The 24,792-nt window shown below is 40.8% G+C and overlaps 2 protein-coding genes across 4 annotated transcripts in view; both read right to left on the minus strand.

Annotated features, from left to right (window-relative positions):
* The window catches only part of DERA (deoxyribose-phosphate aldolase), a 54,859-nt gene extending 43,720 nt beyond the window's left edge, over window positions 1-11,139 (minus strand). Inside the window, exons 1-2 of one of the 3 annotated variants that reach the window (XM_061363912.1) lie at window positions 11,002-11,139; window positions 1,442-1,539 (exon numbers count right to left, since the gene is read on the minus strand). In XM_061363912.1, coding sequence (XP_061219896.1) covers window positions 1,442-1,539; window positions 11,002-11,032 — 129 coding nt within the window. In that variant the 5' untranslated portion in view covers window positions 11,033-11,139. Of the gene's footprint in view, window positions 1-1,441; window positions 1,540-4,874; window positions 4,966-11,001 lie in introns of those variants that run through there. The other 2 variants (XM_061363911.1, XM_061363913.1) reach the window with 2 other exon arrangements.
* Window positions 11,140-12,430: 1,291 nt separating this feature from the next.
* On the minus strand, window positions 12,431-20,718 carry STRAP (serine/threonine kinase receptor associated protein). The gene is made up of 10 exons (XM_061363914.1): window positions 20,441-20,718; window positions 19,209-19,344; window positions 18,238-18,319; window positions 17,920-17,992; window positions 17,251-17,347; window positions 15,751-15,888; window positions 15,042-15,178; window positions 14,178-14,327; window positions 13,704-13,769; window positions 12,431-13,379 (listed from the first exon to the last, which is right to left on the minus strand). Exons 1-10 carry the CDS (start codon window positions 20,550-20,552, stop codon window positions 13,318-13,320), a joined length of 1,053 nt encoding a protein of 350 aa, XP_061219898.1. The 5' UTR covers window positions 20,553-20,718; the 3' UTR covers window positions 12,431-13,317.
* Between the last annotated feature and the right edge of the window lie 4,074 nt (window positions 20,719-24,792).

A 24,792-nucleotide genomic window follows, 5' to 3' on the forward strand; every position in this document is an offset into this window, starting at 1 on the left:
ATCCATTTTTTATTTAAACATCACATTCAAAGCCCAAATTTTCAGATTCACATAACAGGCAGGAAGGTTTTTTTTTTCTATCACCTTCCAGTAGGATCTTACAGCTACATCAAATTATCCCTAGCTGTCATCTGCAACGTCTGCAGTCATTGTGGATGCAGCTCCAGCCATCACAGAATGGCTGCCCGACATGCTAAGCTCAGGATACCAACTGATTTGAACAGCTTTTTTAAGAATTAAGGTACAGCTAAATAATTCTTGCTTTATTCTAATATGTTGCACTGTTAAGACTGATCCTTTATTGTCCCCTTCCTCCTGCTCCCAGGTTTTCAGTTACTGTTGCAAGTAAATGACTCATTTAGCACGCAGAGGGGAGGAATCACACATATTTGCTTGCAGAACAGCTGTTTGGTGAATGAGGAATCAATTTGTCCTTTGGACCAAAGTTGAGAGCTCACTGGGACCTCCTGGTCTGCTGTACGGCTTTTTTCAGACCTTGCCCCTGGCTGAAGGCTGCCAAAGCATTCACGACATCCTGCAGCCAGCTCTGCTTGCTGTTCCTGACACTGGGGCAGCAGCAGCCAGCACATGACCATGCCTCACTTACTCTGCTTTCCAGAACGCACTACCTTACACTGCTGACCTGATGGTTTTGAATACGATTCTCATGTACAAACTGGAGAAACCAAAATGCACACCAGGCCAGTATCTGTCAATTCTGCCAGGAGGGCAGCAATCAGCAGAGGTTGAAGGTAACTGCCAAGACAGCTTGAACATGTGTGTCAATGAATACAAGTCAGCCTTGGAAAAAAGTTAATTTGCACCACTGGCTTTAGCAATAGTTTACGTGAACCTATTTTATATTAGACAGAAAATAACCAATCATTTACCTTACCTGAGGAGTTGAGATGTCAGTCCCTTTAACAGTAGCAGGCTCTTTCCCCTCCCACCCCTAAGTGCCATAGCCTGTTAGGATTTTTGAGTTTTAGGTAAGAACTACTTAAGAAAAGAAATCACACATGTTGGGGATGTTTAAGTAAAGAAAAATCATCCAGGTAGGTCAAACTTGACAGGGACCATGATCATATCTTACAGCTTCAAAATTAAAAAATAAGAAGTCAGCATGCAGAGAAGTCTGTCTGGGAAACAGAATAAATGTGGTAGGATAGTAATATACAATTTAATCCACTCATGAATAAAGATGACTTAAATTCATTTGCGGTTTTGCCACTCATGAGTTATAAGGTTTTTAACTTGTTTGGATAAATGCATCACCTTATTCCATCCCACCATCATCAAATACAAATTATTAAAATAAGACATGGACAAGCACATCTTTTAAGTTTACATGTATCTTGAAAAAAATTCAATATTGCAGCCTGGAGAGGGAGAGTGACTGCTTTAAAAATACAGGAACAGAATGCATAAAAAGAGCACTTACTTGCCAATTACCTTTCACAGTTCTCCATTTTTTAATTTGTTCTGCATGCCTCACAACTTCAGGTCGATTCACATACACTTTTGAGATCCAGCCAAGTTCTGGAGTGGAAAAAGAAAAAAAGGCTTATCTATTTCTGTGTCCTTTTAATATATGGTGTGGGACTTCAGTAGAAAGTTGTAGCTTGGTTTGGACCCTCTGAAGAGTATGTTGTACTTTCATGTACTTTAAAGGGCTTGAGTACTTACCACTCATCCAAGATACCATAATAGCATTAACTTCTCTTAGGGTATGATCTGTGAACCGGATGTTTCACACAGCATGTTTTGTTTGTCATTACAACTGAATTACAGCCTATGAGAGACACTACATTGCAGTCCCGGACTATGAAGTTTTTTTAAACATGTAGCATATTTTAAAAAGTCCACAAAGCAGCCTTCTGCCACTACTTGATGATTTACCTCTGGATTCCACAATATGGTAGCATTTATTCAACCCTTTGCTTGTCTGGTGGCACCCAGGATGCAACAGCAATTTTGTGTGCGTGAATCCTTATTTAAAGGAACTGTACCCCACATGGTGATGAAAACTTCTGGACAGACCCTTGCATAACAAAACACTTGGGTTTTACTGTCTAGAGATAATTTTATTGAATTTGCTACTAGAGGCTGATTAACTGGAATAACTGCAAGTTTCCAAAAGCACTGAATTCCTGGGCAACATACCTGTCTAGAAGCTGCTGAGATGCATGCCTGCCTGAGAAATGTTCACCTTGCCAAGCACTCCAGAGGACTCTGAGCAAGGTGTTACGTGTGTGAATTCCTTGAAGTGCCCACTGCAGGCAGTCTGGCTCACAATTTCAATGAGTTTCAGTATCCATAAACAACAACCAGATCTAGAGACAAGCTGATGCTCAACACTTACTAAAACAATGAAATTGTCTAAAAACAGAAGGGACACTGCTTAACAAAGGGTAATTGACAGATAAAGGAGAAATCAGGATCCAGGTTCGTGAATCTTTAAAGTTCTGCTTAGTATGCTAAACCAAAGGCATAATTTTGAATATTAATAAACAAAAACTGCTCACATAAGTACACCGGAAAAAGAGATCAGAATATCTTTAAAACCCCTCATGTCCCAAAACATAATTCTTCTAAACACTAATCATATTAGCAATCCATGAAAATACTCTGAACAACATCCACAATCATTAACTGCCAATCGTCAGCAAATCACCACCATCAACCATCAAGTATCATCATCAGTTAACATCAATATATGGACATGGGGTTAGATACTAAGAAATAATAATTCTGTGTGACAATTTATTAAGAGCATATCATCCCTATGAGCCTTCACCACCGTATTAAACTTGCATTTCCCTCAAGTATGTTGATTAAAAAGGTTTAAAACATTAAGGAAAAAAAATCTCATAGCCAAAAATCACTAATTTTGTGCAGAAATTTTATCCTTTTTGTCTTCCTAGTTCATATTTTAATATTCAAAAAAGTGCAGAATTAGTATACTAGCTGAACTATGTGTAAATACACAAGCTTGTTTTCCTAATTAGACTTTAAAAAAGCTCTCAAGAAGCCACTTTAGGTAAAGATGATTCAATGGAAATGCAGGACAAAGGCATGAAACACAGCTAAAGAAGACATTTTGAGCACTCTAAGCCACCATGCTCCCACTTCCCTATTAGGACATACCAGTAGTTAAATGAGCAGTACCTACAACATCAAATGTTGGGCAAAATCAGAAAAAGTAAATCTAAAAAGGAACCTCAAAGGAATCCTAATGAATTTAAGGATTTCATTAGCGTCACTAGCTTCAGCCTCACTGTATAGCGACAAAGAGGTGCTTGCAAAGTCGCAATCAGCTGAACAACAAACCCTCATTTCTCCTCTCCACTTTCAAAGCCACAGGCTTGTCTATTCTGCCCCAAAAGCAAGAAGCTTAACTGACATGTAGAAAGCAGGTGAGAAAAGCTATTGCTACAAAACCTATGGCTACTTTCCTTCTTTTTGAGTATCAAGAAGTAAAGACCACACACAGTTGAAATATAAACTAGTGAAACCTCTACACTGGCTTAAGCCCTACACACTGTGTAACACATTTTACCCTCTGTTTTCCATAACTCAAGGCTAGTGATGAAGGCAGCCAACACATGGCAACTCAGTAAGGTCTAATATCTAATTTTTTGTGCCTGAAACTTAATTTTCCTTGAAAGACCACAGAATTTGGATCCCCAAGGGTTTGCTTTTTATTGACTGTGGGATATCGAACCACTGTGCAAAGAAGAGAAAGTTTTTAAGAAAACTAAAAAAAAAAAAAGGAATAAAATTGTCTAACAAAAAATGAGAACTCCATCCTGTCTGCAGAACTCAATGTGAGACATTATGTGGTTTACTAAAGGATATAAAATGGCGTAAATAATAAAACCCAAGGCAAAGAAGGACAAAGGTTCCTTTAATATGAAGGAGCAGATGGGGACTTCTATCTAACACAGACCTTTTATTCAAGCCCACTTCTCCATTAATTAAAGCAGTGGGCAAATGAAAACATATATGTCTCAGCACAATTGTCTCTAAATAGACATTCAAAGTTTGCCATGTGAGGTCTCATAAAATCTTTGAATGTGTTTCTATTCAAAAATATCACTCAATTCCAGCTTTTTTTTTTTTTTCCCTGCTTGCATAAAAATCAGAATAAAACCATTATTTGGATTCTCCCCCTCCCCCAGTCCCCCAAGCTTTAAGATTTAGTATCTGGCTATGGAAAACTATATTTAATTAGTCTCATTAACCTTGCAGTGTGAACACGTCTCTTTTTTTTTTTTTTTTAAATAAGTCATCTGCTAGTCATCTGCACAGTCATGTGGCTTCACGGGTAAAAGTAATTAAAGCAGTTACACTATAGCTAATTAGCCAATATTCTGTAATCACTCTTCAAGTTTACTTTTTTTCTCCAAAGACATTTGAAAAAAATCATACTCAACAGGAAATTCATCTCCTCTCTTCGCAGAACATGAATCCAAAAATACCAAGCATTTCCTCGGAAAACAATAAATAAACCCACTTCATTAGTATAATTACATAAATATCTAAGATAGCTAACACATTCCTCATAAAACAGACTAAGCTCTCCAGAAGCTTAAAAAAAAAGTGTAGATGGCATCCCTTCAGATGGTGGAACAGAAAGCTCAAGGATGCCTGAGGCAGTAACTTCACAAGCATTTTAAGGCAGCACTGTCCCCATAAGAAGCTGCCCCCCCCCAACTGGTTATTTCCTCCTCCGTGCCAGAAACAGCATGTGTGCTCCTGCTCTTACCATGAACACATGATAAAATGGGTAAGGGAAGCGATGAAAGCTGTTATTTATAGAGAAGCGAGTGAAACTGTGTCCTGAACCTTTAGTGGAGAAATGGGGTGTTCACCTGGACACAGGCTGACCCCAGCTGGCCATGAAGAGAGAGCCACTGAAGAGAGAGAAAAGGTTTCAGGATCAGACATTGTTACAGTTATCTTACCATGTAAGCTGTTTAGAGGCTTAAGGGTTATTCAGTTTCTTCAAGACAGAAGCTATAGCTATTTTTCCATAGTGACTCTTGCTATGGACCTCTTATTTTCCTTATATGAGAGAAGTTCAGTTTTCCAAGTCATTAGCTTTCAGATACTCAAAGCAGGACACAAAGGCATGAGCCCTGAACTAGATATCAGCTTTACTACCTTGTGACATTAGTGAAATCACGATGGATCACATGAAATAGATCACAGCGTCCTCCAAAGCACTTTGAAACCCACTGACAAACCTCGCCTCAGAAAGCAAGCTGCAGGACAACAGGAGCTTGATTTCCTGCAGGTCCAGGTTTTCTGCTACTCCCTCTCTTCTTCACTGGCTCCGAAAACTGCTCCTAACCCCAATAACCCAGTTGTCCTATTATGGTCCTTATGATCATGGAGTAAACAGGACCTTGCTACTTGCGTAAACTGTCCATAGTCTTCCCCCCAAAAAAGAGGTCAAGAAAACTCATGTAATTGCTGAACTATGCCTGCCTTCCCCTCAACAGAAGAACTAATCTGGTCTCTCCATCCAGCAACTTACTTATTTCTGAGACATCTAGCTGTCCTTCAAATTTGATTAAAATATTCAGCAGATTCAAAAGGTGTCAGAATTGATCAGTGAAGAAACAGAGCCACAGTACAGACTAAAACCATCTATTAATATATTAGAACAGAATTACGCTGTTTGTATTGAAAAGGGATGCAACACTTCATTATCTAAATGCCACTTACCAACAGGCTAGCTCTCACATGTAAATGGCTCAGAAATACCAACTATAATTAAAAGTATCAATTGAAACATAATGAATGTATTTCTGGCCCTTCAACTAGAGGGGCTGAGCAACACAGATAGGTTTTTACTTTTTTAGAATACAAGAACATGAGCCAGCAGTGTGCGCTCACAGCCCAGAAAGCCAATCATATCTTGGGCTGCATCCAAAGGAGCAAGGCCAGCAGGTCAACGGAGGTGATCCTGCCCCTCTACCCTGCTCTGACGAGACCCCACTTGGAGTCTGTGTGCAGTTTGGTGTCCCCAGTGCAAGAAAGACATGGACCTCTTGGAGAGTCCAGAGGAGGGCTACAAAAGTGATCAGAGACCTGAAGCACCTTTCTTATCAGGAAAGGCTAAGAGAGTTGTTCAGCCTGAGGAAAAGAAGACTCAAAGGAGTCCTTATTGTGGCCTTTCAGTTCTTAAAAGAGGCCTGTAAGAAAGATGGAGAGAGACTTTTTAGCAGGGCCTGTTGAGGTGGGACAAGGGATAATGGTTTTAAACTAAAAGAGGGGAGATTCAGACTAAATATATTGAAGACTTTTTTTATGATGAGGATGGTAAAACACTGGCACTAGTTGCCCAGAGAGCTGGTGGATCTGGAGACATCCTTGGAGGCATTCAGGGTCAGGCTAGATGTGGTTCTGAGCAACCTGGTCTAGTTGAAGATATCCCTGCTCATTGCAGGGGGTTGCACAAGATGACCTTTGAAGGTCCCTTCTAACTCGAACTATTCTATGAATATGAATATTCCCCCCTGGCCATCTTGGTGACCCTCTGCTGAACTTGTGGCAGTTTATCAATCTCTTTTTCCTGTTGGGAGGCAACAGAACTGGACACAGCCTTCCAGATATGGCCTAAAAAGTGCTGAGCAGGGAGGATGATTCCTCTCTTCCCACAAGCTACAACTGCTCATGTCCCTGCCAGCACAGCCCAGGATGCCATTGGCCATCCCTGCTGCTGGGGCACTGCTGCTTATGCCCACCTCACTGTGCACCAGCCCTGGGTCCTTTCAGCAGAGCTGCTCCCCAGGGGAAGCAGACACAGCCCTTGTGGCTAACAGGGCGCATCCTCCCCAAGGCAGGGCTCTGCCTTCAGCCCTGCTGAATGTCACTGGCTTCCTGTTGATCCTCTTTCCCAGCCAGTTTGGGTCTGTCTGAATGATCTGGCTAATTCAGTCACATCTGTAAACTTTACGAGCAAGCAGTCCATCACCTCTTCCAGTCACTGAAAAAAAATGTTAAGTGAGAAGGGTCACAGGCTAGAGCCCTGCATCACCCTACCAAGTACCAGTCTCAAAGTAGAGTATGACCTACAGACCATCACCTTGTCAGCCCAACCATCCAATCATGTTTTTAACCATTTCAGTATTCATCCATCCAAAAGTTCCAACATGGATATAAAACATTGCAAAAGAGAGTGTCAAAAACCTTGCTAAAATTGAAGTAAACCAACAATGCACTCATTTTACTATGGAAAGCAATTAGGTTGGTCAGGCAGGATTTACCCTTTTTACTAATGCAATAAACAGTAGACCTATGTGATTGGTAATCCTGCTGTTGTTCTACCACAGGACCCTGTATTGTGATTCAGGCCATTCCTCTTTCTGATTCAGACTGCACCACCTTTACTGAGTGGTAGACTTGTATCTAGGCACACACTAAGGCTCCACGCACACCAGCTGTGTTATCTGCTTGGTTTTAAACACCCTACTTGCCGTCTTCTGCCTCTACCCAAGGTTATTCAATATCTTTCCTTCTCCATGACTTCTGAAGTTGTTGGATCAAAATTCTATCTGCAGGGAACAGAAAACCCAATGGAAGACATTTGCATCCCCACAGTTAAACCAAAGGAATATTCTACTAGATTACACTACAAAACAGATACTGATTGATGCGTTTTGCTATTCTGTTGTGAAGTGGCACTAAAATGCTGCATCTGATGCTTTTCTGAAATGTAACAAAACATGAAGCACCTGTATCACCTGTGATAGGTGATCATCCTTGGGAGCAGAGAAGGAGAGGCAGACTCCTTTCAGCCCCTGTGGCATCATGGTGAACCTGAACACTCAAGAATGACCCCTCAAGAAGACCCTGTGGAATGACAAACTTGTAAAATTCCTTATCCACTTTGCTGGCAAATGTATCACTGTATTAGACTAGTGACCCTCTGACTAGTTCATGCAAATCAGTGTCTTTTTACCTGTGCTATAACGTACTGGTTCTTTAATCCAAGTAAACACCTTCTTCTATTAAGGTACAGTGATAAGAAGAAAGACAGAAAGAAAGGATAAATTAAGGACTTTTACAAAAAAGGTATTTATTAAAAATCACATGGGAGAGCATTATATGTAATTATTTGAGAAGAGTTTGGCATGTCACTGATAAACAAAAAAGATGTTCTCTAATAGCAGCATCAGAAATTTACTGCTTAAATTATGACATTAGGTAGCAAGCAAAGAAATAACAAGCACAATGAAAAAGACTCAATACATTTTTAAGTAAAACATATTTTACCACTAGGTGTCCCTGTTAGAAGACTATAATCCTACAGAATGCTCTGTGAGATACAGGGCAAATGACTTGAATTACTGTTAAAGCTGCCTGCACAAGCTGGCAAAACCTTGAAAAGACAAAGTGCCTAAGTCACAGAAGCAGTGTGTATTGCTAGCAACCATGACAGATAAAAGCAACGTTTAACATATTCAGTTTGAGCGCTGCTACCAGCTAAGATACAGCACCAAGTAAGATACAGCAACTTAAATACAGCACTTCATGTACTTCGAATGTATATTTAGTGGGAGAGCAAAGGGCACGGAGATTCAGTTCTCCCTTTAAAGCAGCCAGCACAGGGCAGCTGTTAGAAACAGATACAGTGGGTATGCTACTGCTTAATACAAACGTAGTGATGGCCACACTGTTCCCCTACCATGCCTGTCCTGCACACCTAACCCTGCTCATAGAATCATAAAATCAACTAGGTTGGAACAGACCTTTAGGATCATCAAGTCCAACCATCACCACAGGATTGCCAAGTCCACCACTAAACCATGTCACTAAAGGCCTCATCTGCATAGTTTTTGAACACCTCCAGAGATGGCGATTCCACCACTACCCTGGGCAGCCTGTTCCAATACCTGATCACTCTCTTGGTGAAGAAATTTTCCCTTGTATCCAATTTAAACCTCCCCTGGCACAGCTTGAGGCTGTTACCTCTTATCCTGTCACTTGTTACTTAGGAGAAGAAACCAGCCACCTCCTCTTTCCATCCTCCTTTCAGGTAATCGTAAAGGTCCTCCCAGAGCCTTCTCTTCTTAAGACTATAAACAACTGCAGTTCTCTATTTTGACTGCAAATGATTTTAATGAAGATCACTGGGAATGCATGGCAACAAGCACCTGTGGATAAAGTGAGGACTGGGGCCTTTCCAGGTAAATCAGTTGCAGCTGAAAGAGGCACATGGTGCAGCCCTGAAGACATCCATCCTTCTGTGCTCTCCATTAATACTTCTGAGCAATAGGTTGACTGCCTTTTGAGGAGGGGAGGGCTACTTAGAAGAGAAGAGTTACAGAAAGTACTTGGAACATACTCAAAGAATACTTCAGTGGTGTCAAAACCAACAAGTATGATGTGCTAGTCAGTTGCAGATTGAATACTTCTCCCTTGACTAAGGATGTACAGGAAGACCCGGCCAAATATTAGTGAGGTCAACTGTCTCTTTCAATAATTTCCCACTTGGCAGCACAGCCTTCCTGACATGTCCCATCTGTCAGAAGATGACTATTGATAAGAACTGAACTGACTTCATATTCAAGTTTCTGTTCTTCCCACATACCAACAATCAATTGTAACATTAAATTTACAGTAAGAAAACGCACAACATGCACCTAGTTTAAAGTAACTGGAGTGCTTCTGCAAACTTTCATGCCAGTTTTTCCTAACAGATGCTGAAGTTTTGCCACTGCATTATTAACGTTTGCTTCAGCAAAAATACGCTGTTCAGATGGCTAACTCACATGTCCTTACAAGCAGCCCAAGAATAAGCACATCAGAGAGCAATGTGACAGCTCACTTTCAGGAGTTACAGCACATCAAGGATTCTGGTGAATGAAAATGCAGTCAACTCAGTTGTCCACAGGCTAATCATTTAACTGCTCTGTAAAAACACACGAGCTTGCTCTAGAGACAAGCACAGCCACATGACAGTGCAGCATGGACTCCTGAACTCTGCTCTTCCTAACTGATTGAGATCAGCCTGTTCCACACCAGCTGTCCTTCGCTGCCCATCTTCCATGGTGCCACCCCTGTATCTGATTCACTTAATTAGCCATCTGCTCATATTAACCAAATTATTGTATCTCAGATGCAGACTGCAGGAAGGCTAATCACCTTAATTCATCCCACCACTGCAGTTAGAGCTTGCTGGGTGAAGTCAGAAAGCTGTAGCCCTTTCTCTGTTCCTATCCCCAGCAATCAGCAGAAGAGAAGCTCCAACTGGAAATGGCAGAGGAATCCTTTCATGGTTGCGCTCTGCCTTTCCTTCTGGCACAGACACTTTGTGGGCTTGGAGACTACCTGCAAAATCCTTACTAGTATTCAGAGAGCAAGCAACAGGGAGAACAATAAGGAGAGTTAAAGTTCCCAGTTTGCCAATCAGAATCCAACTAATAAAAAGTGGTTTGAGCCTCTTGGGGAGAAAGAAGGGAAGAGGTTTATTCAGTGAGAACCACAAAAGCGCTCAAGAGGGGACCAGGCCCAGCTTTATTGACAGAACAAGGGCTGCTGAGTCCCACAACCCCGTGCCGTGCTCAAGAGTCTCTCAAGCCGAAGACCTATGAGATGGTGAAACCTCAGTTGCTGTTAAACCTGGAGTACCAAAGGGAAAACAAGTCTCCGACACGCCGTTGTGTCACTGGTGTATGATATGCTGAGGAAATCTCATGTCTATTTCGGCTTCCCATAAAAACAAGGGTCTGGAGCAGCCTGCTTGTACGCACTGAGTGGGTCGGCCTCGGCAGAGGGGCCCCCCCTACAGCCGCGAGCCACCAGCCGCCTCACCGGCGCTTCTCCGCCTGGTCCCAGTGCGTGCGGCCGGCCCTGCTCGAGCAGCGCTCCCGGTCCGCCGCCTCGGGAACCCCTCACGCCACGGCTCCGCAGCCAGCAGCTCTTACCGCAGGAGCCGGGGCCAGGCCCAACTCCACAGCGCCCTTCCCGCGGGCCGCCGCTCCTTACCCAGCTTGGTGCCTGGGTTTCGGCCCGCCATGGCCCGCGATGCCGGTGGCTCTACGGCCCGGCGCGGCGGGCGGACCTCGGCTTCACCGGTCCCGCCCCGCACAGGCAGGAAGCGGCGGGGGCGGACGGGCACGGCGCTCCCCCACCCCCTCCACGTTAGTGCCGAGGCAGCGTTGCTGAGAGGCTGATTATGAGGCAGCCAAGACCTACAGCCACCCTTCAGCCACCGGGGGGAGAGACTGCTGCCCTGCGGCAGGAGCTGCTGAAGGATGGTCTGTTCCTGTAAGGATAAGTAACACCCGAGCTGCCTTCTTGATGGTGAGGAGTCCAGGCAAATTAACATTCCTTCGAGTCGAATCCTGAAACTAGGGTTACACATGCACACCACAGTATCTGTAACTTACCAACCTTGTAAAACTTTCTCGTAACACCTGGAAAATCTAAGTCCGGTAACAAAGCCACTGACAACATCACAGCCTCCTTTAGCTAGAGTTGTGATGACACAAACTCACATGAAAAAAAAAAAGTATTATGCATTGTTAATATTCTCATTTAGGTAATAGATCATTTCAGCTGTCTTTTCACATGGCTAGGAAAGAAACAACAAACTCAAGACAGCATCGTTTTAAAGCAGTGAATGGTCACAGCTCTGAAATCTGAGGATGCTATGCCAGTCTCTGTGGAATGCTGCACAGCCTACTGAAATAAAGCACAAAGACTAGAGACTGCACTAAGTTGCATGAGGTATGAGAATCTCGTTTTAAACACCCTTCAGCTTGTAAAACAGCTTGTAGGCTGAACTAGATTAGAAACAAGGCTGACAAAATTAGCTGTAAATCAGAGGGTTGCAAGTTGTTTTGAGAGTAAAATTCAGAGATAACAGCAAACTAAGTAGACATAGTGTCTGTGAATTAACATATCCTCAACACTACTACTGCACTAAGAAACAAAGATTCATAGGCTCATTCCTTGTATTCCTTCTCACACCCTGCATTCCAGCAGCTGGAGCTGGAGGGGACCTCTGCCAACTACCCAAGTCCAAGCACCTGCTGAAACAGGCTCAGATGCAGCAGGTTTCCTTGGGTCACATTCAGTTCGGTTTTGAGTACCTTCAAGATCAAAGACTTCATCGCTCTTAAGTAATATGTTCCAGTGTTTGACTACCCCTCACACAGGAAAAGTATTTACTTAGGTTAAGGCATAACTGCCCACGTTTCAATTTATGCCTCAATTTTCAAATATTAAGCTTCAATTTTCTACGATAATAACATCATACTCTTGGGGGGGAAAAATGGAAGAGCAAGGACAGATATGAGTATTAAAAATAAAAAGGCATATGAATAAATATACCTCTGTATTACTTTTCTTTCTTTACAGAATGCATCATACAAACCTTACAGCATAACATTAAAGGAAATGACAAGTGGAAGAATGGCAATACTTTCTTTAATGAAGAAAATATGATTTGTAGCCTTGAAAGAGTAACTTTTTTAATCCAGTCTGAAGGACTAAACCCAAGTGCTATACAGACTCAAAGCCAACCTGTGAGATTTTCAGGTACAACCAAGTACTTCAGGCAGCATGTTTAATTTAGGAGTGTTCACTGGTTTTGATTTTAGAGACTCACATTTACATTCAAACTTTAAAGAATAAAAAGATACAATGATTACAGATTAAGGAACTTGCCACAGTCTGTCCCAACACTAAAACATTCTTATTGCTTTCTTCCCTCTGTATCGTAGAAATCCAGAATGCTAGAAAATATTCTGTTACTTTTCCATTCCATGAACCCCACACTCAACATTAAGATATGAGGTTTGAGAGGCATTTTATTAAGACAACTGAAAACAAATGTTCAGAAGCAGCATACAATGAAACAAAACCCAAACCAAATAAGTGAAGTACATAATCCATTTTCAACTAAAGCCAAATTTTCCAACTTTCAAGAAAATGAAACAGAACAAAACAAAACAAAAGTGGGTAAAAGCCATTGTTTCTCCTCTCCATAATGAAAAAAAAAACCCACACTACAATGAGTCTAATTGAAGTTGGAGAGACAGGATTTTGGCTTGCACACTTCTTTGAAAAGACAGTAGGCAGTTATGCTAAGAAAATAGCAGAACTCTACTACTTGTCTTTTCCTGTTGTTTGGATACTCAGTTCTTACAGACAACACCTAGCCAGTTCCACCGCATTCTCATCAATTACTGCCCATCTTTGCCTCATGTAGAGAGCACACTCTGGAAGGCTGCTGTTTATCACCAGTAACTGGATTTAGTCTCGTATGTCCGTATGTCGCGTTAACAGTTGCAATAATCAGGCCTTAACTTCAGGAGTTGAGCTGTACACTGTATCTGAATTTTCAGAGGCAAGATCTTCTGCAATTAAATAAAAAGGCTGTTATTTTAATTTCATCTCAGATATTTAAAACCAAATAAATGTTACAGGGACTGATTAAAGACCAGTTCAGTTTGTTTTCCCATTTAACCTGATGCAGTTACTCTACCCCATGTGTTTGTCTGCTCAGCTCTATTCAGTAGTCTGACACCACATAGTCATTTTCAGGAAAATGCATTCAAAGATCTTTTGAGAACAGTGAAAAATGACAGAAGGTACCTGGGAAAAGCTATCTCTTCCATACTAACAAATGTCACTATCTTTTAACACTCAGCTGAGTTGAAGTTGGCAGTTCAGTGCATTACCTATTTCCTCCTCTGCAGTTCCTGGAAGGGTGGTCCTTGCTTTTGCTGCTTCTGCATTCTCCTCTTCTGTAGACAGAAGGAAGAAAAAGCAGTCAGTATCTTCAGTTCCTCCCCCAAAACTTAATGAAAAAATTCCACTTAATTTAGTGAAATTCTAGATTCTTATCTCTAAAACTTCTAAAAAGCAGTATTCAATATTTCTTTTAAACATATATCAGACTGCTTGCCTGAATAGCCGCAAAGTATCTTTATTCAGTAAGCTTACACATTTGAAGTTAATTGTTTAAATGACATCTACCAAAGTAAATCCTTAAATCCAACAGATTTGAGTGGATATATATAATCATATATAGAAACCCTAAGAAGACAATACAGTTACTGCATAAAATTCAATTATGTTTATCACTTGTAATAGCTATTACTTAAAAACCACACAGAGCAGCCAAGTTTCACCAGGAACAAGCAGACACTTACCAGGAACCACACACTTCCAAAGGCCATAGGTTTTCCCTACTGTTGTTTGCCACAGTCTTAGCGTACCATCCTCAGAGCCACTTGCATATAACTCTCCATCAGGGCTAAATCTCACACAGTGAATTGGACCAAAGTGCCCTTTGTAAGATTCTGTAAGAGAACACATCAAGACCACTCATTTCACATTTCAGCCAACAACTGAAATTAGTTAAGTAAAAATAATCAGAAGAGGAGGAGAAATACTGGGGGAAGAGGACACTTTTTCAGTATTTAACTTCTGATGCAAACTAAAGCTTCTATTAATTGTTAGGTAAGTGTTCTCTACTTTAGGTAACATATTGTTTTCTTGCAGGTGCTTACTTATTTAAGTCAAAACTATAACACAAGCCAGTACCAACACCTGCTCTGTTCCTTCAACCATTCATTTACTCTACACACACAGAATTTTAAATGAGGGTGGGATCAATAAGCAAACTTTGAAATACACATTTTTTTAAATCTATTTGTCCACCATTACCAAGAACATAAATATATCACATTTTTCACAGAAGTAGGTGCAAATCATTAGACATATCTAATGAATGCTATAACACTTCAGGCTTGCTACTGCAGCAATACAGAATAACTTTTTCTAAATCTGTGTAAAAAGCTTTTTAATGGAGGCTTTAATTAGTTCTAGAAGAACAACATTAAGTATACTGAGATACAGTATATTGTCAGTTAAGCATTTTTCCTTCCATCCTCTTGCACAGCATGCTATGCTGAAATCTTATGTGAGTACAAGTTTCATTTATTAATCATTATTTCATTACTGTAATACCCATTTCAGAAGATTTTTTTTTTTATTATAGAAGATAAACGTACCTAATTCTTCTCCTGAATTATAGTCATACTTATAGAGTTTAAAATCTTCACCACCTGCAACCAAACATTCTTTCGCAGGGTGAAGTGATGCAGAGTTGATTGTAGCAGGTGCTTCAAATGATTTAATCTGCTCTAGACTGAGGAAGAAAAGCTTGTTACCAAAGGTAATTTAAAGAAAACCCTAATACTGAGAGCAAAGAAACTGTGATTATACTAACCACAACTGCTTTTAACAAAAACAGAAAATACCTCCCCCCTCCCCTCAGTTTCTGAAATAAGTTTTAACACTTGCAAATCATGCTCATCAAGTTAGGAACAAGTTCAGAATAAGCAAAACAAAAGCTCACACATTCAGAACTACTTTCTGGAACATATTTAAGTGCATAACTCGCTTTCTTAACACATCATAGAGATGTATAGATAATTAAGTTCTCTGAAAAGCACTGAACTGAACCCTGGATGAAACTTATTTAACTACAATTACAATTAGTGTGAAATGAAAATGGCACCAAACCTTTACAGTCTAGCACCTTGCAGACAGTTAGGGTTCACTGTTTTAGAAGAGGGCAGTTGTTTCACCCTCTGCCTCTGCCAAGATGTCAGAACTGGCATTAGTGGACACCTTGGTGATTGAGGCCTTATAGAATCGTTTTTCACTCACAACCAAGCCTATTATTCAACCTGTGAAAATTCTGCGGTTTGGACTCACGTTTCTGCACTATGAAAAGCAATAGTCTTCCCATAGGTTATCACAAGTATCTGCCCTTCTGGAACATACTCCATGCTGCTCACTGACATTGCAACATTTAGTGTCTTCACTTCTCTCATGGTACTTCGGTCCCAAAGGCTTAGGGGGAAACAAAAAAGGAAAAAACTTTCAGATTACTTCAGCAATGGAAAGATTTGGATCAAAAATGCCACCTAACGATTTGATTCCACAAATAATTCAGATTTTCAGTGACATTCTTATCTTTGTTCTCACCTAAGCAAAGTTTTCAGATGTGCTTGCTTTAAAATACTTTTACTTCTGAAGCTTAATGCAACAATATTAAATGGTACACATAGCACTTAACTACTTTTCTTTTAGAGATTAAAAATCTTGTCATAAGTCTCCTGAGCAGTATAAGCTTTCTAGAAGCAAGGCTTTAAGATTCTATTCTGCCCTTTTATCCCAAGGCAAAGGGGCACTAATGCCAATTTATACAAAAAACAGAAATTAATTCAACATACTAAAATCTTCTATCTAGGGGTCCAAGAGCTATCTAAACAGAAATGAAACTGCTATGCTATAAGTTAAGAATCTTCATTCATTAGCTGACTGCCACATTTCTATTTCTACAATCAGAGAAAAGCAAACAAGACGAGTCTCTTGTCTGTTTTGAACTCCAGGAAACTGGAAAGAACTAGAGCTGAAAAGGAGACCACAGGGAAACTGCACCAGTCACTTCACACTCCCATCCTTCCTTCCACAGAGCAGAAAAGACCATTCTATTTCCCTCTCATTTGTGCCATAAATACAATGGGTGTGTCAGCTAAGCATGAAATGACACTGGTCATATCAGCCAGAAAGCTGAGGCACATCTTTCATCTTTTCTGCAGAGCACAGTTTGAGAAAGGGTCTTTGTCAATTCATCTCCCCAACAGCCCGTCTTGTCTAGGCTTCAGGGCACCTACCAAGCGGGCATAAAGTAAACTTATAAACCAGTTTACCATGACTGGATGAGCTATCCTATAAAAAAAAACTAAAGCCTACTCAACTTAGCAACACACCAGAGAAACAGGGCTATGTCTAACCAGACACCCTTCCCAGTCTTTTATCCCTGTGCCTGGCTAGTCCATGCCTTGCGCATCTTTCAAGGCTGGACTGCAAGAAACAAGGGAACAATACCTCAGCACAATGTGTATGCATAAGACCTCATGTACAAATTCATCTTCTCTATGATTACAAAAGGCAAATTTATTATACTATGCATTTCTCAAAGAGTACCTCTTCTTATCAGGGAGGACATGTTTATAGGGTAAATTAGAATTATTACAAGTTGTGTCTCTAACAGCAGAACAAAGAACTGTATTAGGCATGAAGCTACAATAATCTAGGATCAATTAACTTGTGTTACATATCTTTACCATAACCCGTAACTATCTTCTCATGCAGAAGACAGTAAACAGAAGTGAGCTTCTTAGAAAACTGAAAATTACTTTTTCTTACCGGACAGTTTTATCATCAGCTGAAAGAATCTGTTTGTCATCACTGCTCCATAAAGCCTTTTTAATGCCAGAAGTATGTCCACTGACAACATCAGGTTCTTAAAATAAAGTCAAATATTTCAATACATGTAAGAAAATTACATAATTTCATGCAGCAGTTTGGGAGCTTTCTTAAACTATATGGATTTCCATTTACTAGGAACTGTAAAATTACTTCAAGCACTTATGACTTTATTTGTAGCTCTTATTCCAGGAACAGGGTAAGTGTAAACTGGATATCTGATCGCCTAAATTTAAAAAGCTTCACTAGTTTAACTAGTCAGGATTCTCTAGCTTCGTATCAATCATCAGTAGTTCAGTAGGAAAATGAATTTAAACACAAATACATGGAACCTTTTTTCTTTAAGATAAATAAATTTTAATTAGACCTATTGTTAATGAGTGTGTTGAGCTGAAACATGGTAACCTTGAAATCCATTATAAACTCTAATCCACTTGTAAAAATGTAAACTTAAAACATACAGATCATCTTACTTAAGGATACAGATATGACATTTTTAAAACAATCCTCAACTTTGTCTCTTGTGATTCACAGCAAAGTAGCTTGTGATTTCGAAGCTTTTATTTAACTCAAAAAAACCCTCAAGAATCAGTTCTAAAAAGCACTCACCGGCTTCTGGCTTGCTCAAGTCATAGATACGCAACAGTTTATCTTGTCCACCTGTTAACAGATAATTGCTATCCTGAAACAGAAGTTATAAGGGGTCAACTCTATTTTGAATCATAATACCAGCCTTCCTCCATGAATCTTATAGTAACAACTTCTAACAGAATTATTACATTTAATCTACAATGTCAAAAGCTAGAAGTAGTACACTAGATAGTTTGCCCATTAAGATAAACACATAAAAAGCAGAAGAGCAACTAATACCAAAACATACTCCACAGCTTAATTCCCTCGTGGATATGGTATACAAGTTTTTCTTACCTGTGTAAAATCCACACTTTTGACAATGTGCTTGTGAGCCAATGTGATTAGTTCATCCCCTGACACAGCATCCCACACTTTGCTGAAGAGCAAGAGAAAACATTTATGTTTAGTAGCACTATGACAAATCAACCTGAACAGTCAGATTAGAAGGTAAGCAATCTTCCCTGACATCATGATACCATTTTATCATAAATCCTACATTCTTATAAGATATAACCCAGTTAGTCAGTGAAAATACGTGTTTTTACTACATCTTTTTTGGACTATGCCACAATTTTCCTTCATCCTCTTCTTCAGGACAATGCAGACTAATTAGCATTTTAGTTTTAACACAAAGTCAGTTCTTCTTTCCAATTAATAGAGATTGCCCCCTACTAACAGAATTCAACTTGCCAAATATTAATATGTACTGCAAACAAACAAGAAAAAAAAAATCAAAGCAATAATCCACTAGAATTTTCACAAGTTTTCCTGTAATAATCATGGAATCATAGAATGGTTTGGGTTGGAAGGGACCTTAAAGATTATCCAGTTTCAACCCCACCCTTGCCATGGGCAGGGGCACCTTCCACTAGACCAGGTTACTCCAAGCTTTGGCCAACCTGGCAATAATAAAAAGAAGCCAACTGGTAGAAGCAAAATAAAAATCCTTCTTTCAGCTATGCTCTAACTACAATGCCAGTGATTAACTCCATATAGAAATGTTATTATAGCAAACTAGTATGGTAATCAAGTATTTCTCAAAAAGCATAGTTATTAATCATAATGGAATTAACCGTAGCTGCTTTCAGGAACCTAAAAGTCTAGGTTTTAATTTGGCTAGCCATAAATAAGCTAACAATTACTAAAGAAAAACAAACAGATCAGTAATTTACTATAGCTATATGTCACCAAAGAGCACTAAAATAAGATATAGACTAAAATGTAGACTAAAATATAATACAGATTTCAAACACTTTATCACTTACGCTGTAAAATCTGCTGCTGCTGTAGCTGCTTTAGTGGCATCTGTGTTCAAAGTAGCACCCCAAACAGCACCTTTATGACCAAGAAAGGTGCCAATCCAGTCTCCTGTGTCGCCCTGACGCAGCATGGGTTTACCATCTTCAGAAAAACAAAACCAATATTCAGGTGACATGATAAAATAAGGAAGCTGTTAAACAAAAAGAGACTTCCTTGCACAAGCATAAAGAATGTGAAAACGCCACATACTTTATGAAGATATTCTTTGTAAGAGTTTATCTGAGGAGCTTAGATATGCAGCTGTACTTGCTTCATGACTCTAAAACTGTATAGACATTAAAATACTACTCCAAATGAAATAAAAATTTTCTTTAGGTTTGTGTTAAGGTAGAAGGGAGACAGAAAGGAATCCTTTGTTCTGGTTTTATATTTCTTAGTTTTCTTCAGGTGAAGTAGGTTTATTTTCTTACAGTATTATCAGACTCACAGTATGCAGAAGTAGGCCTTGTGTTTGTCAGCAGATACATTTAAAGCACATACAAAGATTATGTAAAACAGAAAACCTTTCCTGTGATCACTTTTTTTCTGTGAGGCTACCAAAAAGTTGTTCACACAAGAAGATGCACAGCTGAACAAGACGCCCTCCAGAGCAGAAATGTCTGAATTATGAATACGTACATAAGATTAACGTATATCTGTATGAAGGAGAAATGGTTTTTACAAAAGGAGAAGCATTCTCGGGAAAGGAGGTGCATATCTTCATTCTACGCGCAGCAAGGCAGATGCCCTCATTAAACGGAAGCTCACTTTAAAACCTACAGCCCATGCGGGCAGTTTTACAAATAAATCTTTTCGAGGCTTCTCACCCCCTCCCCCACCAGTTTGGATCGAAACTAGGCGCATGCGGGCTTTGGCACACCAGAAGCTAACCCGTTAATTAAGCACCACGAAAACCAGCTGCGCGTTCCCCTTTTATTTCGCCACCACCGTAAGTTCGTAGGACCCCACAAACCCTACAGTTTCATTGGACAAGCAGTGCATCCGGGAACAATATCCTCAGCGAACGCCAGCCCCCGGGTCCCCTCCTGCCCACCCCTGCGACATCCACCCCCCAGGGAGGCGGTGCGCGACCTACGAGCAGCGCGGCGAAGGCTCGGCCCTGCCTCCCGCTCTCCACACCCCTACCCCGGAAACGAGGGCACCCCCAAAAACGGAGGGGCCACCCGTCTTCGCTTACCTTTGCAGGCGCTAATGAGGAAATAACCGTAGGGGGTGATGCCGCTGAAGGCCAGGTCCACCACAGGGCGGGTGTGCCCGGAGCACGTCAGTGGGGTCTGCCTCATGGCCATGGCGGAGGTGGCGGGGGATGAGGGAAGAAGAAGCGGCAGCTCGCGTACGGGGCCTGTGGAGGGATACAAGTCCCCTCTGGCCAGGCAGGAAGCAGCAATAGCGGCGGCGGGAGAGGAAATGACGGGACGGAAACGATCCGGAGCGGAAACTGCGGCGGGCGCGCAGCCGGAAGGGAATCAGGCGCAAGCGCATGGAGGAGCTCATGTAGGTTGCACGCGGAGGGGGATGTTTGTGAGGGGAGCGCTTCGATCCCGCACCGCCACCGCTGGGCTTTGTGCCCGCGGAGTCCAGTTCTCAGGACAGGACAGGGCTCATTGCTCTTCATGCTGTGTTAACTCGGAGCTCTTCGGCAGCAGCTTCCAGTGCGCCTCAAGCTTGCGCTTGGTTTTCAGTAGTCGGGGTTTCATATGAAGCGGTGCCAGTGCTCTTGCGGCCTATCCTGTCTCCTTCGCAGTTAGTTCTTTGTGCCCCCGTGCTGTACCTCTGCTCTTTTCAGGCTCCTAAAGCAGGACGAAAGTAATTCTACCAAGTATAAGCACGGTTATTACTGTAGTTCTGTCCCCACTCACGGCCCATTGCAGGATCTGATGAGCCTTTCCAGCAAGGTGGTGGCAGAAAGGCAGGCAGAAGGGGATGTAGGGATCTCGGGGATACATAGCAGTACCCCTTAGGTTTTCATAAAGGAGATGGGAGCCAGGTGGGTGGTAGTTGTCTAGGCTTGTGCACAAAAGTATCAGAAGATGGCAGCTGAAGAAGGTCAACAGCCTTAAAAATCGGGAAAGTGGTGTTTCTGTTCTTTCAACAGGGTAAAACATCAGAATGATTCGTGGCTGCTCATCTCCTTTTTCTATTCCAAGACTTAGAACTATGAAAAGTATTTAAATCATTAATAGATATTTCAAGTTTAAAACAACTTCAGTCTTCCACAGCTTCTCTTTACAGGGTGGGTGCCACATTTCAGTTTATGACTTTCTAGTATTTCATTTATGATCCCAGAGTTCTCCAAAGTAACTCCCAATGATTTTGTAATTTTATGACCCATTTCCATGTATACTAATGCTATAACTGGCATTTCCAGTTTTGCCACGTGGACCTTTTCAGTATCTTTCAGATCTTCTGGATATTTTTACTAATAGAGATACCAATTTCCCACTGTACTTGGGCATAGGACCCAAGTTGAATTGATCCAACTCTCAGGCTACAGATGATAATCAAGGGGAATTCAAATACATCTCTGAATGCTTTTAAATTATCATCAAAAGTCTCATTGAAATTGAGCTCCAAAAGTTGTCATTCTCTTGGTAAAATTGTTTGTGACTGAGAATTTTCTGTATTTTATCCTATCCTTAGGAATACTTCAAGAGCTTAATATATAACATACTTTTAGTCAGCAGAGTGGCTAAAACTTCGAAGTGCAGAAGTCAGATGCAATTTCAATATACTTTATATTACAGCAGTGTTTCTAGAGTGTCATGTTAATGTTCTAAATCTTTAGAATCATAGAATAGGTAGGGTTGGAAAGGACCTTAAGATCATCTAGTTCCAACCCCCCTGCCATGTGCAGGGATGCCTCACACTAGACCATGTTGCCCAAGGCTCTGTCCAACCTGGCCTTGAACACTGCCAGGGATGGAGCATCTACCACTTTGGGCAGCTCATTCCGTTGCCTCACCACCCTTACAGTAACGAGCTTATTCGTTATACCTATCCTGAACTCCCCTTGTTAAGTTTAAACCCATTACCCCTTGTCCTGTTGCTACAGTCCCCGATGGAGAGTCCTTCTCGAGCATCCTTGTAGGCCCCCTTCAGATATTGGAAGGCTATCCTAGTCTTTTTTTCTTTTTTTCTTCGTTCCTAACTGTACATCTGTTTTGACTCTAGAGCCATTGTATACCAAAAAGTACATTCACATGAATGGGGCAGAAGCTACGAGAAAGGATAGATGGTAATTCCTTATCAAAGCTTGTATTTGAAACAGGACTAAGCAAAAGATTTCTTTCTTTTGCATTTTTAACACCTAAACTAAACACAGGATTATGTTTCCTAGTTAGAAATGCTGTTTGGGTTTACATTAAAAAAAACTTTTGGTAACCGATACTTTAAACTCTTTGGGAAAAAAAACAAAAACCTAAGGGTCAGTAAAGAAAGACAAAGCCTCAGTATTAAATTTTAAATGCATACTTAAAATTCAATATTGAGGAAAGGGAAGATTGTGTTTAGGGTTGTTAGTTTATAATGATTCCATAGTTTTGTTTGATTTTGTCTTCTATTAAAGTGGAGGATGATTTTCCATCTGCACAAAGCAACAGTATGATACTTAGGAAGACACAAAATCTATAACAGTCAAGACAAAGGCGAAAGTATTTCCAATTTGCCAGTAAGTAGCTGAAAAGCAGAAGAGAAAAATCATGGAGATGTGAAGCCTGCAAAATCTAGACATATTAAAAATCCCACAAGGCCCAGCAAAACTGTAGGGTAGTATTATGAATTGAGTTTTTCATATGCTGCAGGAATATGAAAGTTCTGGTAAGGAATGTGACGCACGTCACTAAAGTCAGATCCTTAACAAGGTACTTTGATACCTACTGTTGGACGTAGGCAGACTTCAGGCATCCTGCTGCCAACTGCTGTGTTTCATCATAAGGAAAATAACTGTGCTGAGTAGAAACCTGTGTATTGATTATTATCAGCTACCACTTATAAAAGTTACAAACCTGCTGGTAGATGGACTTGGTACAAGAACGTACTTGATTACGTAAGCACTGATCCTACACAGAGCCCAAATGTGTTTCCAGCAGCAGGTGCTTGATTGATTCCCAGGTAGAGCCTAACGCTTCCCCACTGGCACCAGCCACAGCCTTTCTGGCCTCATTTCCTGTCCGCTACCTCCCCTGCTGTTTACCAGACAGTGCCTTCCAGAAACCGATTTTTGCTTTTCACACTGAAGGTGTTTCCATTCCTATGTACAGGAACAGTAAAGCCACACAGCTGGACAAGAAAATGGAGTTAGGCCCTTAGAGTCTAGATTTAACAGTGATACAGAATGATATAACTTCTTAAATTGCAGTTCTGCAAAGCAGGGAGGACCTTTATTATCTTTGGAAATATGACTAAAGACATACAGAAATAATACTGAAAATAAAGCTATCTATTTTTTTTTCTTATATCTTTAATACCAAGACAGGCCAGAACGTAATAACTGAAAGTCTCCAAAGTTTGTCCTAGGCCTGACTCAGGATGTGTCATGCCTGATTCAGTCAGCAAGTTTGTTTAGCAGCCATCTCACACATTTTCCTGCTACATTCCAGTGTCCATTCTGCATCTGTAATCCAACACCAACTAGAAATTTCTACCGCAGCATTTCTTAAGCTGAGCACACAGAGGGGAAATACTACCGTGAAGCATGTTTGCAGGTGGGAAAGGAAAACCACTTTGCTATGGGGCCACTGCAAGTGGAATGAGAAGCATGTTCAGGAGGAAGTATTCTACACAGAAGCAAGAACAAGGATGAGAAGGGAAGGGATCAAATACACACAGGAGATGCTGAGCTGATCCAGCATTGTCAGCCAGCAAAAGGAGATGCTGAACTGATCTGGCAAGCTCTTGCTGAGAAGCAATATCCCAATGTAGTAATTTCTGTGGGTTCTGCTTCCTCTGCTTGTGTTCAGAGCTGTTGTTTTCCTCTGTTAGAGCCTAACAGCCTGTGGCCCTAGCTCCAACTCCTCTAGCATTTCTCCTGCCACTGCCCTCCTTTTGGTTCTCTAGTAGCATCTCCATTTAACTATGTTTATTCCCCACAATTTGAGAATGCTTGATTTAGGAATACACTCGTTCTGTGCCCTCAGGCTAGAATAGTTTAATATAGAGATTGTTTGAGAAGCTAGGAACTGTGAAAAAGGCGTCACTTTTAAGAAAGTCTAAAGAAGGTACAAGAAGAAAAGATGAAAAAAGTAGTTAATTACAAATGAAAGCCTACCTAGGAAGTTTAAAACAAAAGTACGTTTTCTTGGTTTAGCCAAGGTCATTATGTATCAGTTTCCAAAAATTATACAAAGAAAATAAATGTCATTAAAAACTTTTTTATTCAGAGCTTCAGACTGGTCTATTTATTGTCCAAATAACTCTTGCAGTATTAAGTATTTGTCAACCTCAATTTGTCAGGGAGCAATCAGGGCCTTTTAATCATACAGACTAATTCACCACATTACTGCACAGAATAACAAGTATGCCAATCATAGG

The sequence above is a fragment of the Neopsephotus bourkii genome, unplaced genomic scaffold (genome assembly GCF_033783945.1).
Source record: "Neopsephotus bourkii isolate Nb327-2 ecotype Australia unplaced genomic scaffold, CSIRO-AGI_Nbou_v1 NB_1183, whole genome shotgun sequence".
NCBI classification, from domain to species: Eukaryota; Metazoa; Chordata; class Aves; order Psittaciformes; family Psittacidae; genus Neopsephotus; species Neopsephotus bourkii.

Bases quoted from the DNA above. Each gene is read 5' to 3' on its own strand.
- STRAP (XM_061363914.1), bottom strand. From the start codon at position 20,552: ATGGCCATGAGGCAGACCCCACTGACGTGCTCCGGGCACACCCGCCCT. The intron at 19,345-20,440 runs GTAAGCGAAGAC...GTTTTTCTGAAG, and splicing joins CCTCATTAGCGCCTGCAAAG to ATGGTAAACCCATGCTGCGT. The intron at 14,328-15,041 runs GTACGTTTATCT...GTTCTCTTACAG, and splicing joins TAATTCAGGAGAAGAATTAG to AATCTTACAAAGGGCACTTT.